Here is a 22,768-nt window from a genome sequence, read left to right as displayed (position 1 = left end):
GAAGGGGTTGTGCCACTATGTCTCTTCTCTTTTGGCAAGAAGCTGATGAACACATTAGTATTTGCTACCGCTTTTGCCGAGCTTCCCCAGCTGATGCTAAAGTCCTGGCTTCTGCATCTTCAGTCCTGTTGATGCTGGAGGGGCTGCTCAACCTCTTGACCTGTCCTTCTGTCTGGACTGTTTTCTGACTCTCTTTTTGTCTTGCTTTTCAGATGCAGTAATCGGACCCAATGTGCAGTTGTCGCTGGCCCTGATGTGTTTCCAGACCCTTGCCCTGGGACATACAAGTACCTGGAAGTGCAGTATGAATGTGTCCCTTACAGTATGTATCTTGATACATTTGCATTTGTTTCTTTAATAGAGATCTGAGTTATTGTGGAGACTGGGCCAGCCTTGAGCTTGTCTCTTGTTGCCCAAGGGCAAGTAAACGCTCGTTGACAATCCACTTGTGTCGTATGAAACTGAAAAATTGTTCTCTATGCAAGGTTTGTGCTTAGGTTAGAAATATGCTCATAGTGTTCCATGCTTTCCTTGTTATACAGTTTAACAGTGACATACTGCCTTTTGGAAAATACTTGGTAAGCCCTGTTAGTGAAAGCCGACCAGAACAATGAAGCACTATTGCTGGCTTATAGATTCTCTTTACAGAGTTTTATGTTTGTAATCATATAGCTTTGACATGCTTTGACTGACCGATATCCATGAAATTGGTGACATTTAATAAGTGCCTTAAATACTGTATTGTACCTCTGAGGAGGTAGAAAGCTAGTGTTTTGGGAAATCTGATGTTTGCTGATAGAAAATACTAATTTATAAGCTACCAAAGTTATGAAGGCAAATCACAGGCAAGTCATTTAGCCTGAAGTTTTGAGGGTAGACAGACAGTCATGTGGGATTACAGCAATATACACTAAACAGGAAATGTCAGAGCTACAAAAAGTCAAGCGTACCTCAGAATTTGCTTTCTATAGGAACTGAATTTGTTAGATGTAGTTATGGTCCTACTGTCAAAAATGGCATACCTCAAAAAAGAAATAACAACAGTAATACTAGGAGTGCACATTTTATTTAGCAGCTATGAAGTGCTGAGCAGTGAATAACAGTATGTGTAGGTAGGCCAAAGCTCATAGCACACCTCTAAAATAATAAAGCAGGTATAGGAACGGACATGTTTGTACCACAGAGTTGTATTGAGAGAGCAGCAGGAGACTTCAATTTGCTGAAACGCAAGGTTTGGCTCAAGGGCTAGGACCATCTTCTTCATTGCCTCAAGCATGAGCTGCAGGAGAGCAGATGTGGCTGAGAAATGACAAGCATGCTGTCTGGAGGGGAAGTGAGAACTGAGAACCCCTTGGGTGGTCCCCATCTCTCATGCAGAAGGTGGCTGCCTGCCTGCTGCTGCAATGTGGAAAGTCTGTGTGGGGCTTTGCGTTTGTGGAACTGCATGGTGATGGGTGCAGCTAAGACTACCTGTCTGAAAAAGGAGGACCTTCTCTACTGAGGGACTCTTTCTCTCTGCTGGTGGGGTGCTCGGTGTGTCCATATTTGAATTTTCTAAACAAAAAATGTGATCGTTCTAAATGCAGTGATAGAATATTTTTTATGGGGTGCCTGCTATGAAAGAGTGACATCAGTGACATCATGACCATGGAAAAAGTGATATCAGGGGCTCAGGGTCTACCCTACTGAGCTCATGCCCAGTTACCCATGTGGAGGTATTCCACTCTAAATTAGGTCTTTCATTTTACAAGCAAGACTGCTTGTGGGGAATGTGAGGGGAGATCGGTTTCTGCTCATCACAGCAGGTTGTATTTCCTTGTGTTTTTTAATGTGCATGAGATATTCTGTTCCCTCCTGAGACTGGGCTGGTAAAGCAATAATCATTACCTAGTACCCCTCCATAGCTTTTGTTGCATATAAAATAAAGAGAAATAGTGGTGCCTTGTGAGAAAGGTAATATGTGAATATTATGCCCTGAGGTGTTAATCGGTCCAGCGTACAAGATGTAAAATAACTCTTGTGAGAGGCTGCTCAGTACCAAATGAACAGTAGGGATTCTGTATGTTTTAATGATCTGAATGTGGAGGGGAAAACAACAAGAAGCCACATTGCTTTTGCTATTAAGTTAGTAGCTTTGATGTCTGTTTTTTCTATTTGTTGATGAATTAAATGTAGTGCCTCTGTGAATAGAATTGAGGTGGGGGTGGAAGGATGGAAGAGGGGAGTGGACCAAGGGGTGAGCACCTTGTAAAGTAGGATCCCATCTCCAGGGATTGTTGATCTGCATTGGCTATGAAATTTAGGGTCAACAATTTGTTAAGCACAAGCGTATTATTATTCAGTGTAGCACCAGGAAGGTTGGTTGTGTTCAGGCAAACTGTGCCCCTTTATCTGCAAACGTGGAGCATGAAACCTAGGGCTCCTTTATATTCTTCTCCTACCTCAGTCTCTGCCTGGCTTTGTTACCACCTCGTTTTCTTCCCACTGAAAATGGTCAGCTCAGCTTTGCAGGTGTTCCCCAGGAGTGCCTCACAAACAAAAGCCATCCAAGCAATGGGGAACATGTCAGCTTTGGAAAAGGAGGTCAGCAAGGGTATGGTCGGACCAAAGCTATGCCTGGTGTATGAAATCTCTTTCCCCCTTGATGCCTTCAGTGTAAGTCCTTCCAGGTTCAGCTTTCTTAGCGTTGCTGCCCACACAAAGCTGCCTTACGTGGTGCTTTGCTGGGGGAGGGGAGTGGGCTCTAATGGCTCCCTAGCACTTCTCACTGCTGGGGGAAACCTTCCTTAGCTGCTGGCATTTCCTCAATGGCTGTGTGCACTGAGCCCTTAGTGAATGGTGGTGTCTGCCATATGGCCATCTCCTGAAGAAACACAGCAGTTGCATAACAAAGGAATTAATATTTCAGCAGGCACTTGTACTTGTGTGCAATTCCAGCTTGCTTCATCTGGTCGGATGGGTTACTCCTTACGGTTTCAAATTATTCCTTATGGACAGAGAGAGACAGTTGCTGGCTCAGCAGCAGTAGGGAGTGAGTGCGCATCTCAAGAGAGCAGCATTTAGGAGTCATCTTTAACAGATGTTGTTATGACTAACCTTAGGCACTTAACGCTCAATGCAGTGCTAGTGTATACACTCCCTTGGAGAAAAATTATGGAAGATTTAAAACTCCATTAGGTAGCCTGCTCCTCTTGTGATTGGATTCACTTATTAACTCTTACACCACTAACTCATATCATTTTCAAGAGGAAAGCATCCCCCTTTCCTCTCAGGAGGGGGAAAACCAAACCTCAGTAGCTCATATATTTTAAAATGTCCTTTATATCACCCTTCACGCTGCATTCTTGTCTGTTCAATAGAGATACCCCTGACAAGGAGTTTCATGAGGCTACAGTTACTCTGGACATGTGGGGAAGACAGCAAATGATTATGCAGGTAGCCTGGTCCTCTCCTCATTTTCTTTATCTTCTAGGCAGTTTATGTGATGGCAGATGCTGTCTACAAAAATGGACAGTTATTTAAGACCTATGGACTTCTTTTCCTGCTCTCTGACAATGAAAAGGAAGTGAAAAGCAGGTGATTTCAGCAGGTGAAAAGGTACAGGGCTTAATTTGACAGGCTTCAGTGGCATCAGTTGTCCTGTTTTTCTGGTATCAGGAAAAGTCAAATTAATGTTGTCTTTATCAAAGCAGGCCTTGGTATGTGGTGTTTATTTTTCCGACACCTGCTTTAAATACTGTCCCTTTTCTTCTGAAATTATTACTCCCATTTTATTGAGCTATATTTTCTTTTAATCATTACTGGCCAAGAAAGCTTTTCTGTGGTTTTATATTAAATATGTACTACTGCAAACCTGCAGTTTGCCATTGCCAGAGCTCTGGACACATGCCATGTTACAGAGAGATGTCTGAAACTGCATTTTAGGCTGTGTTGCACTGTGAGTAAGTGTGACAAACCCCACTTTGTAAGTATTCCTTTGACCCAGTATGCAGTTTTTGTTTCCTAGTGCATCCTTCCCCTCTTCCCTTCTTCCTTTATGGAGCAGTAAAGGAACAGGGTAATGAGAACAGCAGTGGTGGAGGTCATTTTGTGAAGCTAGGTCAACACTCATTGCAGAACACTTCAGTATCTTCTAAGGTGCTTGTACAGTCCTGTTGTCATGGTGCCAGTGCATCTAGGAGTGTAATTATTCACCTTTGTAATGTTACTGTAAGCAACAGGATTTTATATTGATAATCTGATAAATGTGAACTAACATATGGGTTTTTGCAATGCAAATACAGCTTTGGTATGCACACAACACTTTACAGCTCAAACTGTCCCTGTTTTAGTGGTCCTTCATGCATTTCTGATGTGTATAAAGAGAAATAGCAACCCACTAAAAGCTGATGAGCCTCCTTCACTCTCCTGAGCACACGCCCTTTATGGGCTGTGGCAGCAGCACTGCCCTTCATGGGTGACACCCTAAGTCAGAACGGGGGAGATTTTTCCAATAGATGATCAACAATCTCCCACTGGCTTTGACTGAAATTTAGGGATTGTCTGCACTTAGATTTTATTTTGGTTATAAAAAAAATATGTGAGTTGAAAATACAGAGGTATTTTAGAGTGCTTTTTCTTTTCATTTCTCCCTAGAGACAACCGTTCAGGCTCACGAGGATCCAAGTATAATGTTGGAAAGAGGATTTAGCTAGCTGAGTCAAGTTTACCTTCAGTTTTTCCTGAGCTCTCAATTCCCTTAGGTTGTAGGTTTTAGAGTTCAGGGAGTAACTTGTGCGTTGTGTCCTTCAGAAACACTCTGTTTTTTAATAGAGAGTTTAATTTAAAGTTTAGGGCAAGACAAAGTAGAAAAAAGGTAGGGGCTCAAGGAGGAGAAGCCCATTGCTGCATTGACAGAAAGGATGGCAGCAGCAGGAGGGAGTGAGATGGGTGCTTCAGGCATGGCATATATCTCACTGTGATGATAACTTGCCTCGCACCCAGGCGACAAGTCTTCCATCAGCTTTTAATCTGAGATCTCTTCAAAGGGCTGTTTCCTGCAAGGGAAAAATGTTCCTGGCTTCTGAGGAAGGGTGAATCATCCTTCCTTTCCATTCTTCTGGGTAAACAGGCTAATAAATGTTACAAAGATTTTCCTGCTTCTTTCCTTAAAGAGATTTTCCTCCTTCCTTAATACTAAAAAAGAGAAGGAAAACAACACTTGAGCATGGTTCATCTTTTCTTTTCCTAAGATTTGTTTTTTTCTTCTTAAACATTGAACCTGAAATCACATTTTCAAATTGCTGTATTGATGGAAGGAAAGGTCATTTTTTTTTTTTTTTGCTAGAAATACTCCTTTTATTGCTGACAGAAGAGTAGAAGGGCTCACATATCAATAAAAGTGAGGGATGGTAAGTGTGATGTGGGAACAGAATTCAATAAAGTTTTATTGTATCACAAGTGGGCTGAAGTGCATTTAAAAACATTAAATGAAGGCTCACAATATCTGCTCTGCTGGACCTTAGGGCCAGTGAATAGACAGATAATTGAATAATGACATTTTTAAGAGAATACAAGCACTAGACAGCAAACTGATATTTTCATTGCTCCAACGTTGCTGGTGGAAAGGGAAAGAGGGGGTAAAAGCTAGGAGAAAATTGCAATCTGAAAACAATTTAATGAGACCACTTTTCCCATGAATATGGTTCTTAATTATTTCTGGAGTGCTGTAAGACCATTATGTGGCTTACAGGCTTTCCCTGTGTGCCTTTTCTTGTCGCCTTCCATGTAGGTTGTGAAGCAGTGTTTGCCCACAGAGAGCAGTGCTGTGTTTTGTTAAACAAATGGGCTTGTGGCTTCTCCAGTTTTCTTTCATTCTGGGTTTTTGTGGGTTTTGTTTGTGTTTTTTTCATTTCTTTACCGAAGAGAACTTGGTCCCCTGAGGCCCACCATTGAAAATGTCAAGTGCTCCCAAGGGGTTAAACCTGGCTGTTGGCACTTTGATCAGTAATGAATGAATTTCTCCCTGAAGGGAGGCATCCTTTGTTTTATTTAGTCAAATAAATGGTTCGTGTGCATGGGCCAGGAACAGTAATTAAACAAGCAAACAAAACAAACAAACAAAACCCAACAAATCACAAAACAAGAAATAAATCCCAAACCAACAAAAAAACCCCGCAAAACAACCCCAAAAAAGCAACAACCCACTAGACCTAACTGGCCATTATGATTATTTCTTAGTAAGGAATCTTTACTTTGTATCCTGCTGACAAATTGCCTTTCTTCCAAGGCATACAATTTCCTGGGCATTACAAAAGACCCACTTTTTTTGTATTTGCTGAAATTCCTACCTTTGCTTGTGGATTGTTTATCCACGTAGGCAGAAATGAAGGACATGTTACTTCCTCTGTCACGGTGTGCTTGTAAGGAGAGTGCATCTATACAACAGCCAGTTGGAAAACACTCTTAACTAAAACAACTTGATCCTATGGTGCTTTGTGAACCTGGAGGCTGAGCTATCCGTGTAGGTGTGTGCATAGTTTTCTAGAAGGAATCAAAACTAAGTGTTGAGAGCTCAGGGTAATAAAGGTGTTTGAAAACTTCAAAGTAGCCTGAGATAAGGGAAAAATGCTATTTTTATGAGACACAGTGAGATACATGACAACGTGATTAATTTTTGAATCTGAGATTAATTTGGTTTAAATGAAAGGAACAAGGTGGTTTCAAGCGTGTGTGCCAGTATGGTTTAAAGGTCTGCTGTCAACAAAAACACTGGATTTTCCTCTGAGGAAGACTTAGATAAATGTTAGGCAACCTCCATAGTATGAAGGCCACCACTACCTGTTCCATCAATGATTTCCAGCCTGCTTCTGTGAAAAGCCAGCTCCTCCTTGCTCCCATTATCTTGGTCTTTTCCTCTAGGTGTGGGAAACTTCTTCATGTCTCCCACTTGTGCCAATATGAGCCTTTGTGTGAATATTAATCTTTTCTCTGTTGCTCTCTTATGAGTGTTCAGTTGATCACCTGCTGAACTAGCTTGCTGCTCACAGCTCCCCAGTCCCAGGCTTAAAATATCAAAGTGCCTCTGTTCACTGATGCATTCAGTCTTTACAGCACACATTGCTTGGGAAAATTGTGTCTTCACACACAACAGATTATGTTCCCATGTATCTTTGGTGTACATGCTATCTTTATCATAAAAGTCACCGCAGTGCTTCTACCTAATTATATTAGATCTGAAATGTTGCAATGGAAGAGTTGAAATCTGTTCATAGCCTGGACACCTATGAACTTGTCAGCTAATCATGGGGTGTTTTATTGCACATTTGCTGTCAAAGTCTGTAAGGACATGATTTGATGGACATGTATAAATACCACTTAGAAAAGTAACTTGGTCGCTCACAGATTGATATGGAAGATTCATTGCAGTGAGTAAGTGTAACTTCAGTCATATGAAAGTTTGAAAATCACTTTTCTGACGATCTTATTTTAAAATTGCACTCCTAATTAATTATGGAAGTGAGGTAAGCCTTAAAATGAGCTCTGACCTTTAAGGTGGACATCTACAAGCTTCATAGTTTGTGAAGAACTTGCATCAAAGACAGTGAAAATCAAGTGTTGCAGGAGGTGGCAGGGTAGATGTTAACTTCTTTACAAGTAAACAGAAAGATGCCCTGCACCTCTGAATACTCCTCTATGCCTTTTTCTTGATCCTATTGTAAGAATTTCATTAACTCCAGACTTTTCTGGTTTTCACTCTGAAGAAAAATAATTTTTTGTAACATCACAAAGTGGTGCTTTTTAACTGGAGGCTGCATTAACTCGTTATATGATGAACTACGAGTGGAGCAGCCAGCAGCGTGCTCTATTGACAGGCATCTGAATGGCATGGTGGTGGGCTACGTTAGGTACAAATCAAACACTCATGGTCTGAACACCAAGTCTTAGGGTGAAAAAGATGTATTTTTATTTTACTTATTTCTTATTTACTTATTTATTTTATTTTCTAAAATTCAGAACATAATTTCTTGTTAATTGAGCGTCTTTTGGACATGTTGGACACATTGAACGTAGATGAGAGAAACAGCCAGAATAGACTGGTTCTGGTGTGAAAGTCTGAGTATTCTGTTGATAGATGTAATTGAGTAGATTAGGTTTTTTCTCTTCTAATTAATAAGTAGGTGGATAGTTAAATGGGTGCCAGTGACAAGTTTGCAAGAGTAAAATACATAGGCTGAATATGAGGGGAATATGGGAAGCATGGAATACATGATTGTAGTTTAATGTTGAATTCTATTCTTATTTTTTGAAGCAAGTACAGCTGGGAGAAGGTGTCTTTTTTTTTTTCTTAGAGAACAGAAAAGGTCTCTGTGGCAGAGCAAGAGTTAAAATTCACATCTCTACCCCCACATCACACTCACAAAGTTTTCAGGGCAGAGATCCAGACTAAGGATCAAAGACTTTACCATAGATATGTGTTTCTCACATTCGATGTTTTCCTTCATGTAGAGCCCCGTCATTTCTTCCTAGGGCCTCTATAATTGGTTTATTATGGAAGCTGAAGGTGGAAAACTGCGGTGAGTAGTATAACCTATTTCATGAAGATTATGAATATAAGAGAGTAACTTGTTTCCTTGTGTGACTTCTGTACATTGTTTATTCCTTTCCAGTCTTGTCCCACAGCAGCTGAACTTTTAGTGCATTGTCGGTTTGGATTTAGCCATTTAAACTAAAAGTTGCTTAGAATCTTTCGATCTGTTGCTTGAATGCCTTCATTCTTTGAGTGTAAATCAAAGGTAATTAAATCACAGGGAAACTTTCGGCATCAGCAAACTTTGGGTAAGGTTCCCAGTAACTTGAGGCTATCTGAAGTCATTATTTTTTTTTGAGAAACTCATTTTTGTTGCACCCAATTCTAGCGTAGTAAATAACTGATATTGTCTGAGCTAAAATGGAAATTTTAATAAATCAAGGGAAGAAAGAAGAATAAAGTTCTGGTGATTTCCTCAATATATTAATAAGCTGCAATCCTCCCACCTCAGCAGCTGATGGTTCCAGATCCAAATAGCAGAGCATCTTTCTAATGTCTGAAATAGATCTGTGTTTGCTTAATAAAGACATTGATAAAACAAAGCAGCTTGACCCCTGCAAACATGCTTGTCTGCAGTACCGATGGGAAGATACCACTGGCTTTAGGTCGTTTATAACAAGTCATATATTTTTCTCTTTCTAACAGGTCTACTGCTAGATATTTGCCGCCTATTTTCTTTCTAAACATAACCCCATACTTCCCAATTGTCTCTGAACAGTTCTGTCATCATTAAGAGGAATGTTTTTCTTTCCGTCTTTAATAACCCATTGTCTAAATTGTGCTATTATGCCAAGTACCCTCTGGAGACATTGATATGGATTTTATACATTTTATAACACATCTACGTGGAGGTAATATTTATATTTCCATATTTTATTCCTATTATACTTTCATTTCTCTTGCAAGAAACACTACAAAGTTTTCTTTCATTGGTGCAAGCAGTGTAAGGAGATTAAGACCATCCTTGCCAGGTGCTATTATAAATCCACAAAAGAAATGAAATACATTTATTGGTTTTTATTCTGGCCAATGGGGAGAAGAGAATATGTGTATCCAGTGGTTAAGTTGAGGATTGAAGTTCATTTCTTCTAGCACATGAGGGGAGGAGGATGGGGGAATTTGAGTGTACTAAGGCAAATCCCTTTAGTGTGTGAAATATGAAAACACATCTTTCCAGATCTAAAAATACAACTTTGTTGAGTTTCTTTATATTAAAAGGGCTCCCAGGAAGAGAGCCAAATGCATCTGAATGTATTACTTTTTTACTCATTTCCTCCACTTTCCTTCCTAACAACATTTCCAGTCGACTTTTAATAACAATATAGGCCTGCATGAAACCACAGCAGTTGTATATACCTCAGTCTCTGGCAATGGAGAAAGAAACACAGAGCATGTAGCATTTGATTTTGGTTAGCTTCTGTCTCTGTTTCCAAGAGGAATTAAATAGGAGCAGGATTCGTAGGAGGCCAAGGATAAGGGGTTCTCCCCAGTGCATCCTTTTGCAACAACAATAAAAAAATCAACTTATACCCTGCATATTTCCTACCCCAAACCTCACCAAAAAAGTGACATGGCGTGTCACTTGCCTGGGCTGATTGCCAGGCTATGCAGAAATATTCTTAAGGATTTTGGGGGGGGGTATGTTTTGCTTTTGGGGCGTGACAACCAATTCAGGTTATAAAAGATTTATTCCAGTTGATTTTGCAGATGAATGTATTGCTGAGGGTCTAAACTAATCTCCTCCTCCAAAGTATTTTTCCCCTCCATGGGTAACTTAAATATGTCTAATGTAGTTTTAAAAAATGCCTTAATCTCATTTACCTTTAATTTCTCTGTTCCGCTCTACAGGCCCACATAAAAGGATTTACATTGGGTATTTATCCCTTCCAATATCAAAAGCAAATTCCCTTCCAGATCTCAATTTTCACTGATAATCCTCAGAGATGTATAATTTTAATTTACGTTGCAGATGACATCTACCTGGTTTCTCTCTCAGCTTTATGAAGGTATTATTCAGCTGCACCTCATTACCTGGTTTCTCTCTTGTGTGTGTTGAATGGTCTCTGTGAGTGAAACTATTGTCTTTTCCTTTTCTGGGGAGCGCACACTAGTTTAGCAGAGGCTGGGGCCAGCACGTCACTATGGAATCCAGCTGAGTCCTTTCTTTTTATCCCTGGAGAGCCTTTGTCATTTTTGCTTTAAAAATTAATAATCGTGCATTTTTTCAATTTAAGCTTTTGCAGAGGCTTGCGGGACCACACAGACACACACTCACACACCTGAAAGCTTCCAAAACCTCAGATGTTCAGACTTGCAAAATAATGGTTCTGCTAAACAGAACGGGAGATACTGTGCTCTGTGGGATTTTGAAAATGAGCCCATTAGGTGCCCTCATGAAAGCTAAGCTCCCCTGGAAATCTGCCTTTAATGTCTATATATGAAACACTTTGGAGTTATTCCACCTATGTTCCTATTTAAAGCAACAAATTTTGCATATAACTGTTATTCTGGGTGTGACCTTAAAAGTAACATAGGTTCAACTTTTCTGTGGCAAAACTGAAAGGGTCGGGGGAATGTAAAGTCCACATAGCACGTGCAGACTTGTGTTTGAAAATTTGACCCTAAGGAGAAGAAAAATCAGGAAAGAATTCATAGGTGAAGTTGGAGGTATATTTTTTACTATTGTTGTTGGTAAGACTTGGCACAAACCAGTGAAAATGTAAGATGAAAGATATTCCAGCCTTGCTTGGGAGAGCAGAAAGGAGTGGCAAGTGGCTCTCTTCATTATGAAATTACACTATATCATTCCTGCTGGTCTTTATTTTTTTTTTTTTATCATAGGCTGAAATTAGTCCTGCTTCAAGTATAATTGCATTTGTATCATGTTGCTGCTTTAGGTATTCATGCTTGGGTTGGCACTACCTGAAAAGGGAAAGACTTGTTAGTCAATACTCAGTATAAAGCTGAAAATATGGAGGCATCGAGTATTAAAATGTAGCAGGGAAAATATCATGGTATCCAAGTACTGCCACAAGTTTGACATGGTGGGGTGTGTGTGCGGGGATTGCCTGCAGTCCATACAGGCACACCTGAGCCAGCTTTGATGCTGTCTAGGAGATGAGATGCAGAGGCACGAGCTGTAACAGAGGTATAAATTTGCCATATTAATATTTGTACGAGACGCAGTTGTACCCCTGGTTTCACTAGGGTTTTTCCCATTTAGACTGCTGGGGCACTTATACCAAAGCATGTGCCTAAATGCTTGATGAATGTCAGCTTGCATGTTTACATTTTATGTATGCTCTACACAAATAACAGAAGCTTAATTTAGGGGTCATTTTATGTGCTAAGGCTGGATTTTCAAAGAAGGAACAAATGGGCTTTTGTCCATTTAAAGACTTGCTCAGAAGAGTGAGCATGTGCCATTTACATTTTCAATGAAGTCAATAATTAAATATGTTCCAGATGACTCCGGTGGGGAGGATATTAGTAATTACCATAAAGTGACAAATCTACATTCTGTTGCTAGTACTTTGAAAACAAAAAGTCAGTGTTTCAAAAAATATGTCCTGGTTCAATTGTCACGTTTAAGCTAAAGTAATGAAGTAATGTCTTAAGGTTTGAAGTTTTGTGTTTTTGTTGTTTTTTTTTTTTTTCCTTGTGTTTTTGTTTGTTTTACACAGTCTAAATAAAGGTCTAGTAGTTTTCTTTCTGCATATTCTTTTGATGAAAGCCCACTGAAACATTTGGGAATTTTCATGTTGACTTGGAGGGAATTTGGATACACAGAATGAAATCGGGCAGTGCTAGAATCAATGCAGCTTTGGTTATTGGGTCTGTGCCTTCGGATTTGTGAGTTGAGACGTTTGTGGTGCAGTGATGATAATAGGGAGACATATTTCCAGTGCAAAGGAAAGGCATTTCTTTCTCCAAAAGGGCTGCTTTGTTTTCTCATGTCCTTTCAGAGAAAAAATTAAATGCTTATCAAAGTCTCAAACCAGTTCTAGAGTACACAAAGCAGTCATTCATATTTTTCCTTGATACAAGAAAGATTACAGAGCTGTGGTTTGTATATGCAGAAGAAAGCATGAAATGCTAAACCTCAGTTAGGGTTCAAAATGGCCCGTGTTGTGTCAGATAACAAGTCTAAAGAAAATATTTGACCAATAATTTTTGAAGATGGTCACCTGACTAATAGAGACAAAGAGAACGCAGAGACCTTCAATGCTATTTTTGACTTGGTCTTTAATAATACTGATAGATCTTGGGCTTCTCTGAGTCAGAGGACCATGAGTGTGGGGACAGTGACTTTCCACTTGCGGACACTGCAATTGTAATGGATCAGCTGTATCAACTGTTCACTAGTCCATGGGGCCTCATGGGATTCATTCCCGAACACTGAAGGAACTAGTGGACATTACAGCAGGACCCCTCTCGGTCACCTACCAAAGGTCTTGGGAGTCTGGAGAGGTCCCTGCTGACTAGAAACCAGCCAATATTATTCCAGTTTACAAGAGTGTGAGGGAAGACACAGAAGACTACAGAACTGTTACTCTTAACTTCTGTACCTGGAAAAAGGACAGTGCAATCATCAAGCACGGTTAACGTGGGTTCACAAAAGGAAAGTCCTGTTTAACTAATTTGGTATCCTTCCACAGTAAAGTCATCCACCTAGTGGACGAAGGGAAGGTCATAGATGTAGTTTTTTTTCTGGATTTTAGTAAGGCTTTTGATACTGTCCCTCACAGCATCTTTCTGGACAAGTTGTCCAAATGTGAGAAGAGCAGGTTCTCAGTGCACTGGGTGAAAAAGGCAGGGATCAAAGGTCTGTAGTGAATGGGCTACATTTGTCTGGTGACTGGCAATGAACAGTATTCTTCAGGGCCCAAATTTAGGGCCAGTTCTGTTTAATATATTTATCAGAGATCTTGATGGAGGAGTTGAATGCACTATTAGTAAATTTACTGATGATGCTAACTGTACTAGGTTTGTGTGCCAGAGTTTTGGTACTGTATGGAGTTCTGAGCTACACAATCTCAGAAGGATGTGGAGGTTTTTGAGTTTGTCTGGAGGATGGCAACAAAGCTGGTGAAAGGGCTGGAAGCCATGTCCTATGAGGAGTGGCTAAGAACACTGGGCTTGTCTGATTTGGAGAAAAGGAGGCTGACAGGTGACCTCGTGGCTCTTTACAGCTCCCTGAGGAGAGTGGAGAGGGAGGTGCTATCTCTTCTCACTGAGAGCCATAGGACATATGGGAATGGTTCAAAGCTATGCCGGGGAGATTTAGACTGGACATTAGGAAATGTTACTGACAGGATGGTCAAACAGTGGAAGAGGCTTTCTAGAGAGGTGGTCAATGCCCTAAGCCTGTAGTGTTTGAGGTGTTTGGGCAATGCCCTTAGTAACATGCCTTAACTTTTGATCAGCTCTGAACTGGTCCTGCAGTTGGACTAGATTGGTTCTTGTAGGTCACTTCCAAATGAAAACATTTCATCCTAAAATATGCCTTGTGTATCCTTGCATTTTAATAGCTCTGCTAACATAGTCAACTGCTCTTCATACTCACTGAAAGATCTAATAATTTGTTTATTAACTTTGAGGGAAACAGTGCCAGATTATTAAACTGTCTTTGCCACAGGAAGATGCTGATGCTTTGCAATGACTCAATGAATGGGTCTCATTTGTGTGCCCAGAGACAGCTGGCCATTGTTGGCTATAATGTATGGAAAGAAAATCTCCGATGAATTGCTTTGCAACACTTCTTCATCTGTATATCGATACTCATGTTGAAATGGGTTTTCACAGTCAAACTCAGCCCAAAACTTATCAATTATGAATGGCTACAACAGATGGTATGTATTATTGTTTTTAAGAATGAGTGATATGTTTCAAATGAGAAACACATGTTGCTCAGCAGCTTTAGCTGTCCCTTCTGAGACAGGAACCAGCTCCCTGACCCCTTTTTCCCTTCCACTTGCTGGATAACATCCTATTTTAATAACCTGAAAATGAAGACCATGAAATACTACATGATGGAAAACTGTGAGCAGACATCAATTCCGGTGTAAGAGAATCCTGCTCTTTCTCAGCTTGGTGGGAGTTGCACCTGTCTTGGCAATGGTGTAATTCATGTTTGCAACACAGCTATCAATCAGCCTTTCCCAAGAGGATGTGGGACAGTGAAGTTTTGCAAAGCTTCTTACCTGAAGTTTCAAGTTTGTACAGTGTTACTGCAAGGACCTGGCTGATAACCTGAAATCAAGGTGTATCATGATGACATTGATGGATGTTTTTTCAGGTGCCTGGCTTCGCAAAAAAAAATACTGTGTGTTCCTTCAGTAAGACCATTTTCCTTTCAATCTACATCTGTTGCATTGCTTCTTTTAAAAATAAAACAATTGCTCTAAATACAGCAAGTGAAAGGTTGTTGTGGAATAGAAGCCTGGATCTTGAAGAGCAATTCAGATGACAGCAATGCTGTAATTCATTTGCATCTAAATGACTGCAGCCCAGCAGTCCTCAGAAACTGGACCAACAATCTCAGAGGCTACATTCTCTGAGTGTGTGCCTATTTTTACTTATAGACATGAAAGTCTATGGACATGCCATATCTGGAAACAAATAAACTGTATAAGCATCTGCAGGATCAGTGCTTAATTTGGTAGAGAACAGTCCGTTAAAAATCTTCATTGCTTTTACGAAATATGCTGCAAAAATATTTGGCTATGATGCAAAATACATCATTAAGGCACATAGTGCCAGAATAAATGAGCCAAAGGTATTTTGTGATAGCAGCCATTTAAAAATAAAATCATAGCCATTTGCTTACTTTCTGATTTATAAAACTGCTACAGCTTCTTGGCTGAAACTGGGAGTAGAAAGCATGTATGTTCTTCCTCTGGCTTTTTAAAATTCACACTTAGCGTTCATAACGCAGCAAAATATTCATTTCTGTGTCCTTATAACCAATCATATTAGTTATTCCCCTGCTGAATTTAGTGCTTATTCAAATGCATTCTCTGCTCTCCTTGAAAAGAAATGTTGGCTCTATTTCTTTAGTGCAAAGCCCTTCCTTAGTGCCTAGATAACAGTGTTATCTTATTCTGTAATGCTTCACCATACAAAGCAATCTAAAACCCAAGGAAGCATGCCAAGAGACACTGGGCAAAAAGCCCTTATGTAAAGTTTGAACTTGTTTCCCTTAACAGTACAGCGTTTACACAGCCCTCTCTTCAGGCAAAGAAAATAAATAAATCAAAACAAAGCTCCAAAGTTAACCAAGAAGTTTCTCAAGCTCTAGTTTTGATATTTATTTTAATGGAAAAAGAAATAGTTTTATTTCACTTTTATCAGACTAAACTAGAGGAATTCTGCAGAGCTCTTTGCCAAGTGGGACAAATTCCTTGTATCTTGAAGTTGGTCAGATCTTGATGCAGAAAGTTTCCATTTTAAAGCCTTTTTTTTTTCTTTTTGTGGTGGGGTTCAATGCTTTGTGGGTCATGCCTGATCCTCTTCATGTGGTGGGAGTCACACAAGATCTAAAGAATATATCTTCCCTAGAGCTCAGAGCAAGGAGAAACAGACTTAGATACCAATGACAACCTTGGTAGGAGGGACCCTCCTGCTACCCAAGTCCTGCTGCTTAAAGATGCACAAGATGTGCATTTTCATTCTCCTTCTCTACCGCTTGTGATCATCCTTGTCATGATGCTTTTTGTCCAGCACTCAGCTACTGTATTTAATATAAAGTCAGTTATCTTTGCCATGCACTTTGCAGGCTGCATATATCTAAGCAGGTTGACAGACCTCTTGCAAATCAGGATGTATGGGAAGAAGACCCAGGTACCCAAGGTTTGCTGTCTTTCTCATGTATCAGAGTCCATGGAAGTTAAGTGTATAAATGCCGTTAAACAGTGTAGAGATGTGAGATATCTGCAGATTTACTGTTCTCCTTTCTCTTTGCCTGATTTCAAGGATAGAGAAATAGAAAGTTCACCTTTCCTCTCCCGTTCTATTCTCTTTTCACTTTGTTTCTTGCATTCCCACTTAGTCTAACAAATACATCTGCACAGCTGTAACTGAGGTTTTACAAGATCCAGCCTCTTGAATCCAAATGCTGCTCTTTGCTGTTGACCAGTAGATCTCACCTTTCAGAAGCAGAGTCTCTGGGAGGATACTGGCTTGTAGATCATTGGATTTACTATTAATCAATCAACTCAGCCTTTTTTTAAGTTTTTCTTATCACACCAGCAAAAGCAGTTCCCTCCCAGGAATTATCCATACTTAATGTCAACATGGCTTTTGTAGTACTCTTTGGTTGTTGGGTTTTTTTACAGTGTGTTTCACCTTGGTTAATCAATAGGGTCAAGAGGTGAGAGTTTGTCTGGTTTATATCACTGTTTGCTTGAAGTCAAATAAGTAGCCAATTACAGTTTCCAATATTGAATGAGGAGAGAGTGGTAGTGTCAGTTCTTCTAGAAATTACATGATGTAAAAGTGGCTAAAGATGATTCACAGCAATAATATGACCCAGTTATGTGTTTATTGCATTTAAAAGACAATTAGGGGGTTGATTTCTTTGCCAGCTGTGTGGTAGTTAATGATCGGTAAGAAAGCATCAAAGTGAAAGTAACTTCTGTTTCTAAATAAAGCCCGTAGTGATGAATTTCAGAGACTTCCAGTATGAAAAGCGTATGTGGAATGGATCTAAAAATAAACAGAAATATGGTTTTCTTAGAGACTAACAGTATATACTTTCTGTAAAACTATTCTTAACCTATACTAAGAAATTATGGACTTGCTTCTAGATGCACATAATTGCTCTGACCTACAGCTATATGATTCCTGATTAACTCTGTCCATAAATGAATGTCCTAATACAATTTTGAAAAATTAGCAATAAAAGCCAAGATTGTTATTTCCTCTTCAGACTGACATTTTTACTGCCACTATTAGTTTTAAAACATCAAGCAAGCTCTGTATCTGAGTTCTCTGTGCAGTATCACTGTTGTAAAAATTAATTTCTGGAAACAATTGCACATACGATAGACAGTTTGAAAATTCAATTTATTTCATAAAGAATTTTGGGACAGTTTTTCATAAAACAAAATAAGTCAATTAGAGCATTCTTTTTACAGCCTGCAGGTTTTCTTTCAAGCAACATAGCAGTGATTGGTTTTGGTCTCTAAAAGCATAGGCATTAAAGCTCCAGAGAACAATGTGCTACAGAAAATATTGAATTGGAGGTACCTAGGAGAAAATTGATACTTTTTCCCTTTGATTTTAGGTTTTATTATGTATGTAGCTTGTTAGTTCCATTTAAAGAAATGAAGATGCAAATATTTCTTGTATAAAACACATTTTGTTTGAAAAAACAGAAATTCTTTCACATGTTAATTAAAATGTAGCAGCATCCCCATGTTTCTCTTCACCCAGTGCTGCAGCAGAAACATTTGTAGTGATATGGCAGCTCTATAGAGAATCATAGAGTAGTTTGGGTTGGAAGGTACATTCAAAGATCATCTGGTCCAACCCCCCTGCAATGAGTAGGGACATCTTCAACTAGGTCAGGTTGTTCAGAACCACATCAAGTCTGGCTTTCAATGTCTCCAGGAATGCATGGCAAACTGTGGGATGCTCTGGACAACATACAAAGAAAACTGGTTTTGCTCACCTTTCTAGTTGAGAAAAAGTGCAATATGTGGGCGTGAATTTGGGAGTGCTGGATGCTGGCATTGGGTATTTGGGCAGGCTTTTGCCTGCCCTCGTATGGGGGTGGAGCAGAAAACAGAATTTTAGCACTGTTGTTTCAACCTTAGAGCTATCCTTTTAGCTTAAATCCAAAGAAAACTTTGTTTAGTTTCTCAGAAAGATTGCTTATCTGTTATGCTTGTGCAGAGGCAAAGCTTTCTTACTAGTCCAGTACCTAGTGGAAGAGCTCTGCCAACTTCATGGTCCACCAGACTCCAAATGTGATTGTCCTGGACTCAAAAATATTTGATACCAAGGAATTGCTGGAAATATAAATACTCTGTTTTGTGTACCTGCAGCCTGCAATTGAACTAAAAGCTCTGAATACTTTGGGCTAGGCACATGGAAATAGTTAAGTGTTTTAAAACCCCAATTGTGTCTCTGTAGGGTTTAGTCTTCAAGAGGTGATTAATGCAGCCTTGCTTGATGGTTACCCTACTGAAGGTGCTTTGCAGTGGACATTGTATACTGCCTTGCACCATTCCTGGCTGCTCAGGCGACTGAGTAATTGTAAAAATGGGAGTGAGAAAGATAGCAAGCTTGGCAGGTAAACCTTGCAAGTGAAGTAACAGATTAAAAAAAATAAAAATCTTCTTCCATTTAGTGTGAAGTAATCATTATTTAGAACTTTCAGAAACACATTTTCTTTTTATCCAGAAGAGCTTATCCTTGACTGTTTAGCTGCTAATGGTGCAACATTTACAAATCCTATGTCTATGTGTTTCGGGTAGAATTTTACCAAAGGTATTCATGTTAGGATTTCATTGTCCTTAAGCAAATTGACCAAATAAAATAATAAAAGTCCCACTGATTTGGGTCCTCTGCATCTTTGACAGTAAGATATATGCTTTTCCAAACTTTTAGTGGTAAATTATTTTTAAAGAATTGAATTATATCAGCTGAAAGACATAGAAATAGAGTAACCAGATTGGATCTGAATGCTGTTTGTCAGTGTTCCAAAGCAAAACCTTTGCTCTGGGTCACTCCAAAGCACTCCAGATCACTCAGTTGATACTGATGATCCCACTACAATGAATGCCGTGACTTGCCATACAGCATTCTAGGGGAAGATGAGTTCTTCATAATAGGATTGTTTGGGCCAGTTGTGTCTAGGTGTTTTATATTTCAGTTGGAAGTGTTGCAACATCAGGTGTGGAGGGGACAAGACATGCAGGGTTTTTTTGACATTCCTGTTCAGTTCTTGCTAATGCCCTGAGTCCTTTGTGTTATATTTCTGTTGTCTGGTAGGAAACAGAGTCCTGGCCTTAGAGTGTGGTGTTGGTGCGGCAAGTTGCATTTCTATTCCATAGGTATGAGATCTCCATTCTTCTGTTTCCTGGGTATTACTTTTAGAAAAACTAACGGATGCAGTGAACATTTTTTCCTATTTTAATCAGGTTGGTCATAATGTATGTCTTTCCCCTTTCCCCTTCTTTCTTTAAAATATTACATATAGGACTTTGACATGAACTGAAGGTTTTTTACATATATCCCACCCATCTTTCCCTTCTCCAGCTCTAATATATAGAATTAATCCTGGAGAAGTTGAAAACTCTCTCAACTCCTCCTTTGTTTCCCCTCAAACTGCAGGGTATTAGCCTAGGATGGTGCTATAGATGAATTTAATTTTAGCTTACCGTTCCTGAATGTGCATGGTGCTGGGAATTGTGTTTTTTCTTTTTTTTTTTTACTCTTAACAAAGCTGCATTTCTACACGTTTGCTTAAATGCACAAATGTGAAAAAAATAAAACCCTTTATAAAAAAGAATTTCCAAGCACTTTAAAATTAGGGTTTTTTTCATATAAAATAAGATTTTTGTCTTTTTATTTTCCTTTGAAACGTTTTCTGAGAACTGCTGAGTAGCGATTCTCACATTCTCTGTGTGGAAACTGTTCTGTACAAGGGACCTCATGTGTAACAGTGTTGCAAATCTAATCAGGAATGCTTCATGGACCTGTGAAATCATTGCTGGATGAAACATTTTAACACAGAAGCAAGCTGTAATTGCCAGAGAAGGTCATGATTGTAAATGCAGTGTTTGGCTGGGTGTGACTTGGGTGAATCTTGATGGTCCAGGAGGAAAACTGGTTGTGCCCTAACCTGTTGGCTGCTATTTTCCATCCCAGTTTTCCTCTTGTGAAACATACCCATTATATGGCTAAAGATTGGAAGACAAAGCAGAAATTCTGATTACAGTCAACAAGCTCAGCATTCTACACACTCAGGTCCCTGGCGTGATGATATTGTGTACAGCAATGCCATTTTCCACTACTGACTTTGTGAGCAGGAGCCTTCCCTGACCTGCTCTATAAATAAAGACTATGTTGCATACAAAGCCCAGTCCCCTTTAGATTTATTAACAAAGAAAGCAACAAAAAATAGCATGCTGAGCTGCTTCCAGGGCTTCTCCCCAAGGACTGCACTGTTCAGACATAAAGTCCTTTCCAAACACCATATGCTTTCCATTTATCCTCCATGCAAGTAAGGGTAGCAAGATGTGCTTTGCAGACCTGCTTAACCCTTTCCTGAAAGGAATTGTATCTCATACTGTCTCTTGGGGGAGGAAGGGCAGGTAAGGGTTGGTGTTTCCTTTTATCTCGGTCTTCACAGCCTGTATTCACTGACTTCTTGTGTAATCTAATAGGCAGATTCTTGCCGTTACAGTAAGGAAATTCAAAGGTCCTGTGACTCCCAGGCCACTGTGTACATATCACACGTGTCACTGTAATAGGCTACCCTTGCAGTTGTGGCCAGGCACAGCTGAGAACATAACAGAGGGCCTAACTAGCTGTGCCCCACTGATACTTGTTTTTCTTGGCATTTATTTTCCTGAAACACCTAAACATCTCATTTTGCTTTCCCCTACTGTCAATGCCAGCCCTACACAGTCTTGCAGTGATTCTGAGCTCCAGCTTTTACTGTTGTGTTTTCCATTGTCTCATGGTTCTGGTCCATGTTTTTGAAGGTGGCATCTTGGTGATCCTTGGCCTCTTCTGGCATTGCTAGGAAAGAAAAGAGTAAGACCTAAATTAAGAGCCTGCAAAAATGCAAAATGGTGCAGCTCTGGTGGTTGGTATTAAGGAAGTATCCTTCCCTGTGGCCAAATTGACATCTGTCAGTCTCGCATACCTACACAGCATGTATGTATGTGCAAAGCCACTTCCAGATTGACTTCACCCTGCAGTCTAAGAGCCTTATACTGTGCAGATATCAGGAATGTGGGAGAAGGAGCATCAGTGAGAGTGCCATATGCCCTGGTACTCTGTTGTTAAAGAAGGGAAGGATGTCAGCACCCTTGGACCATTTGCCATAGGGGCTGTGGTTCCAGCCCCACACTGTTTCCCTGTGTTTGGTGCCGATTGAGCAGCATGCCTGTTCCCTTCTGCCTCAGATCTCATTCATGATTGGTTACCGTGCTGGTGGCATCACAGCAGCTTTGGCTGTTGGAGATGATGGCTGTCGCCTCCCCACTCCAGGGATAGGCACTGCCAGCAGGTTCATGCAAAGACAGCTGCCCTGACAACAGGGTGCTGAGGGGATCTGCTTCCAAGCTGTTGCCAACATCATGATGGGTTGAAGTGCATCCAGAAGGCAATTGGCACTTTGTCCAGAGCACAGACCATGGCCTTTGCTCTTTGGAGCGGACTTGTGTAAAAGAGGAGCAGCTGTGTTGTGCACCAGCTTTAATCTCCTAGTGGCTTGCCAAAGTGCAGCCCATTCTGGGTGTTTAACCTTGTAATGACTGAGGCCAGACCCAGCTCAGAGGAAGAGAAACAGGCTTTTGACAAGCTGAGGAAGACAGAGGAGCATTACTTTCAGGCTTTTCTCCCTCCTGCTGCTTGATGAACCCAGCCATAGAATTGGAGCTATGAAGAGGTTGTCACTAGGGAATGCTTGGCCAGTTGGCAAGTCAACACCTGAAAACAATGCTATAACATAGCAAACCTTTTCAGTTTTTTAAAGCAGATCTCCCCATGAGCAGACATTCCTCACTCTCAACTAGACTGCTGACAGCCGCTGACAGGCATCCAAGCAGGTAGCAAGACAGAGAGAAAATAGCTTTGAGTTCACTGAAAAGACGTCAACATCCAAATCTGACCACTGCATCCTCTCCTGTGCAAACACGATCCATAGAAGTTCACAACATTGAACCTGTGGGACTAGAGAAACAGAAAAATTATCTCTCTAAAGTGAGGCTACCATCTTGTGATCCCCCAACCATCCTTAAAAAGAGCCAGGCAAGGTGTCCTTGCCAAGCTACACACAGCACACTGGAAGGATGCCGACAGCTGCATTTGGAGTCATCATCCCTTGAGGAAAGCATCTTTTTCATTCGTTATGCTTGCAGGTTTTCATATTTGATTTTGGACTATGGTTAACGTGCTGAAATCCTGATTTGGCACCATTTCCCAGCTCTGCCACGGCTTGCTTGGGCAAAGCAGGTAATA

The 22,768-nt window shown here is 40.2% G+C and overlaps 1 protein-coding gene across 20 annotated transcripts in view; it reads left to right on the top strand.

Moving 5' to 3' along the window:
* Window positions 1-22,768, top strand: part of ADGRL3 (adhesion G protein-coupled receptor L3) — a 339,457-nt gene that overhangs the window by 114,604 nt on the left and 202,085 nt on the right. For all 20 annotated transcript variants that reach the window (XR_008972358.1, XR_008972359.1, XM_057411078.1 and 17 more), the window contains one exon: window positions 213-322. Coding sequence is in view for 18 of the 20 variants with exons in the window: in XM_057411078.1 (XP_057267061.1) it covers window positions 213-322 (110 nt within the window). In the remaining 2 variants the exon portion in view is untranslated. The remainder of the gene's footprint in view (window positions 1-212; window positions 323-22,768) is intronic.

This window comes from Pezoporus wallicus, unplaced genomic scaffold (genome assembly GCF_028554395.1).
Source record: "Pezoporus wallicus isolate ANWC-B61680 ecotype Strahan unplaced genomic scaffold, APGP_CSIRO_Pwel_v1 contig_2439, whole genome shotgun sequence".
NCBI classification, from domain to species: domain Eukaryota; kingdom Metazoa; phylum Chordata; class Aves; order Psittaciformes; family Psittacidae; genus Pezoporus; species Pezoporus wallicus.
Note: the sequence above shows the minus strand (reverse complement) of the source record. Positions and strands in the feature narration are given on the sequence as shown.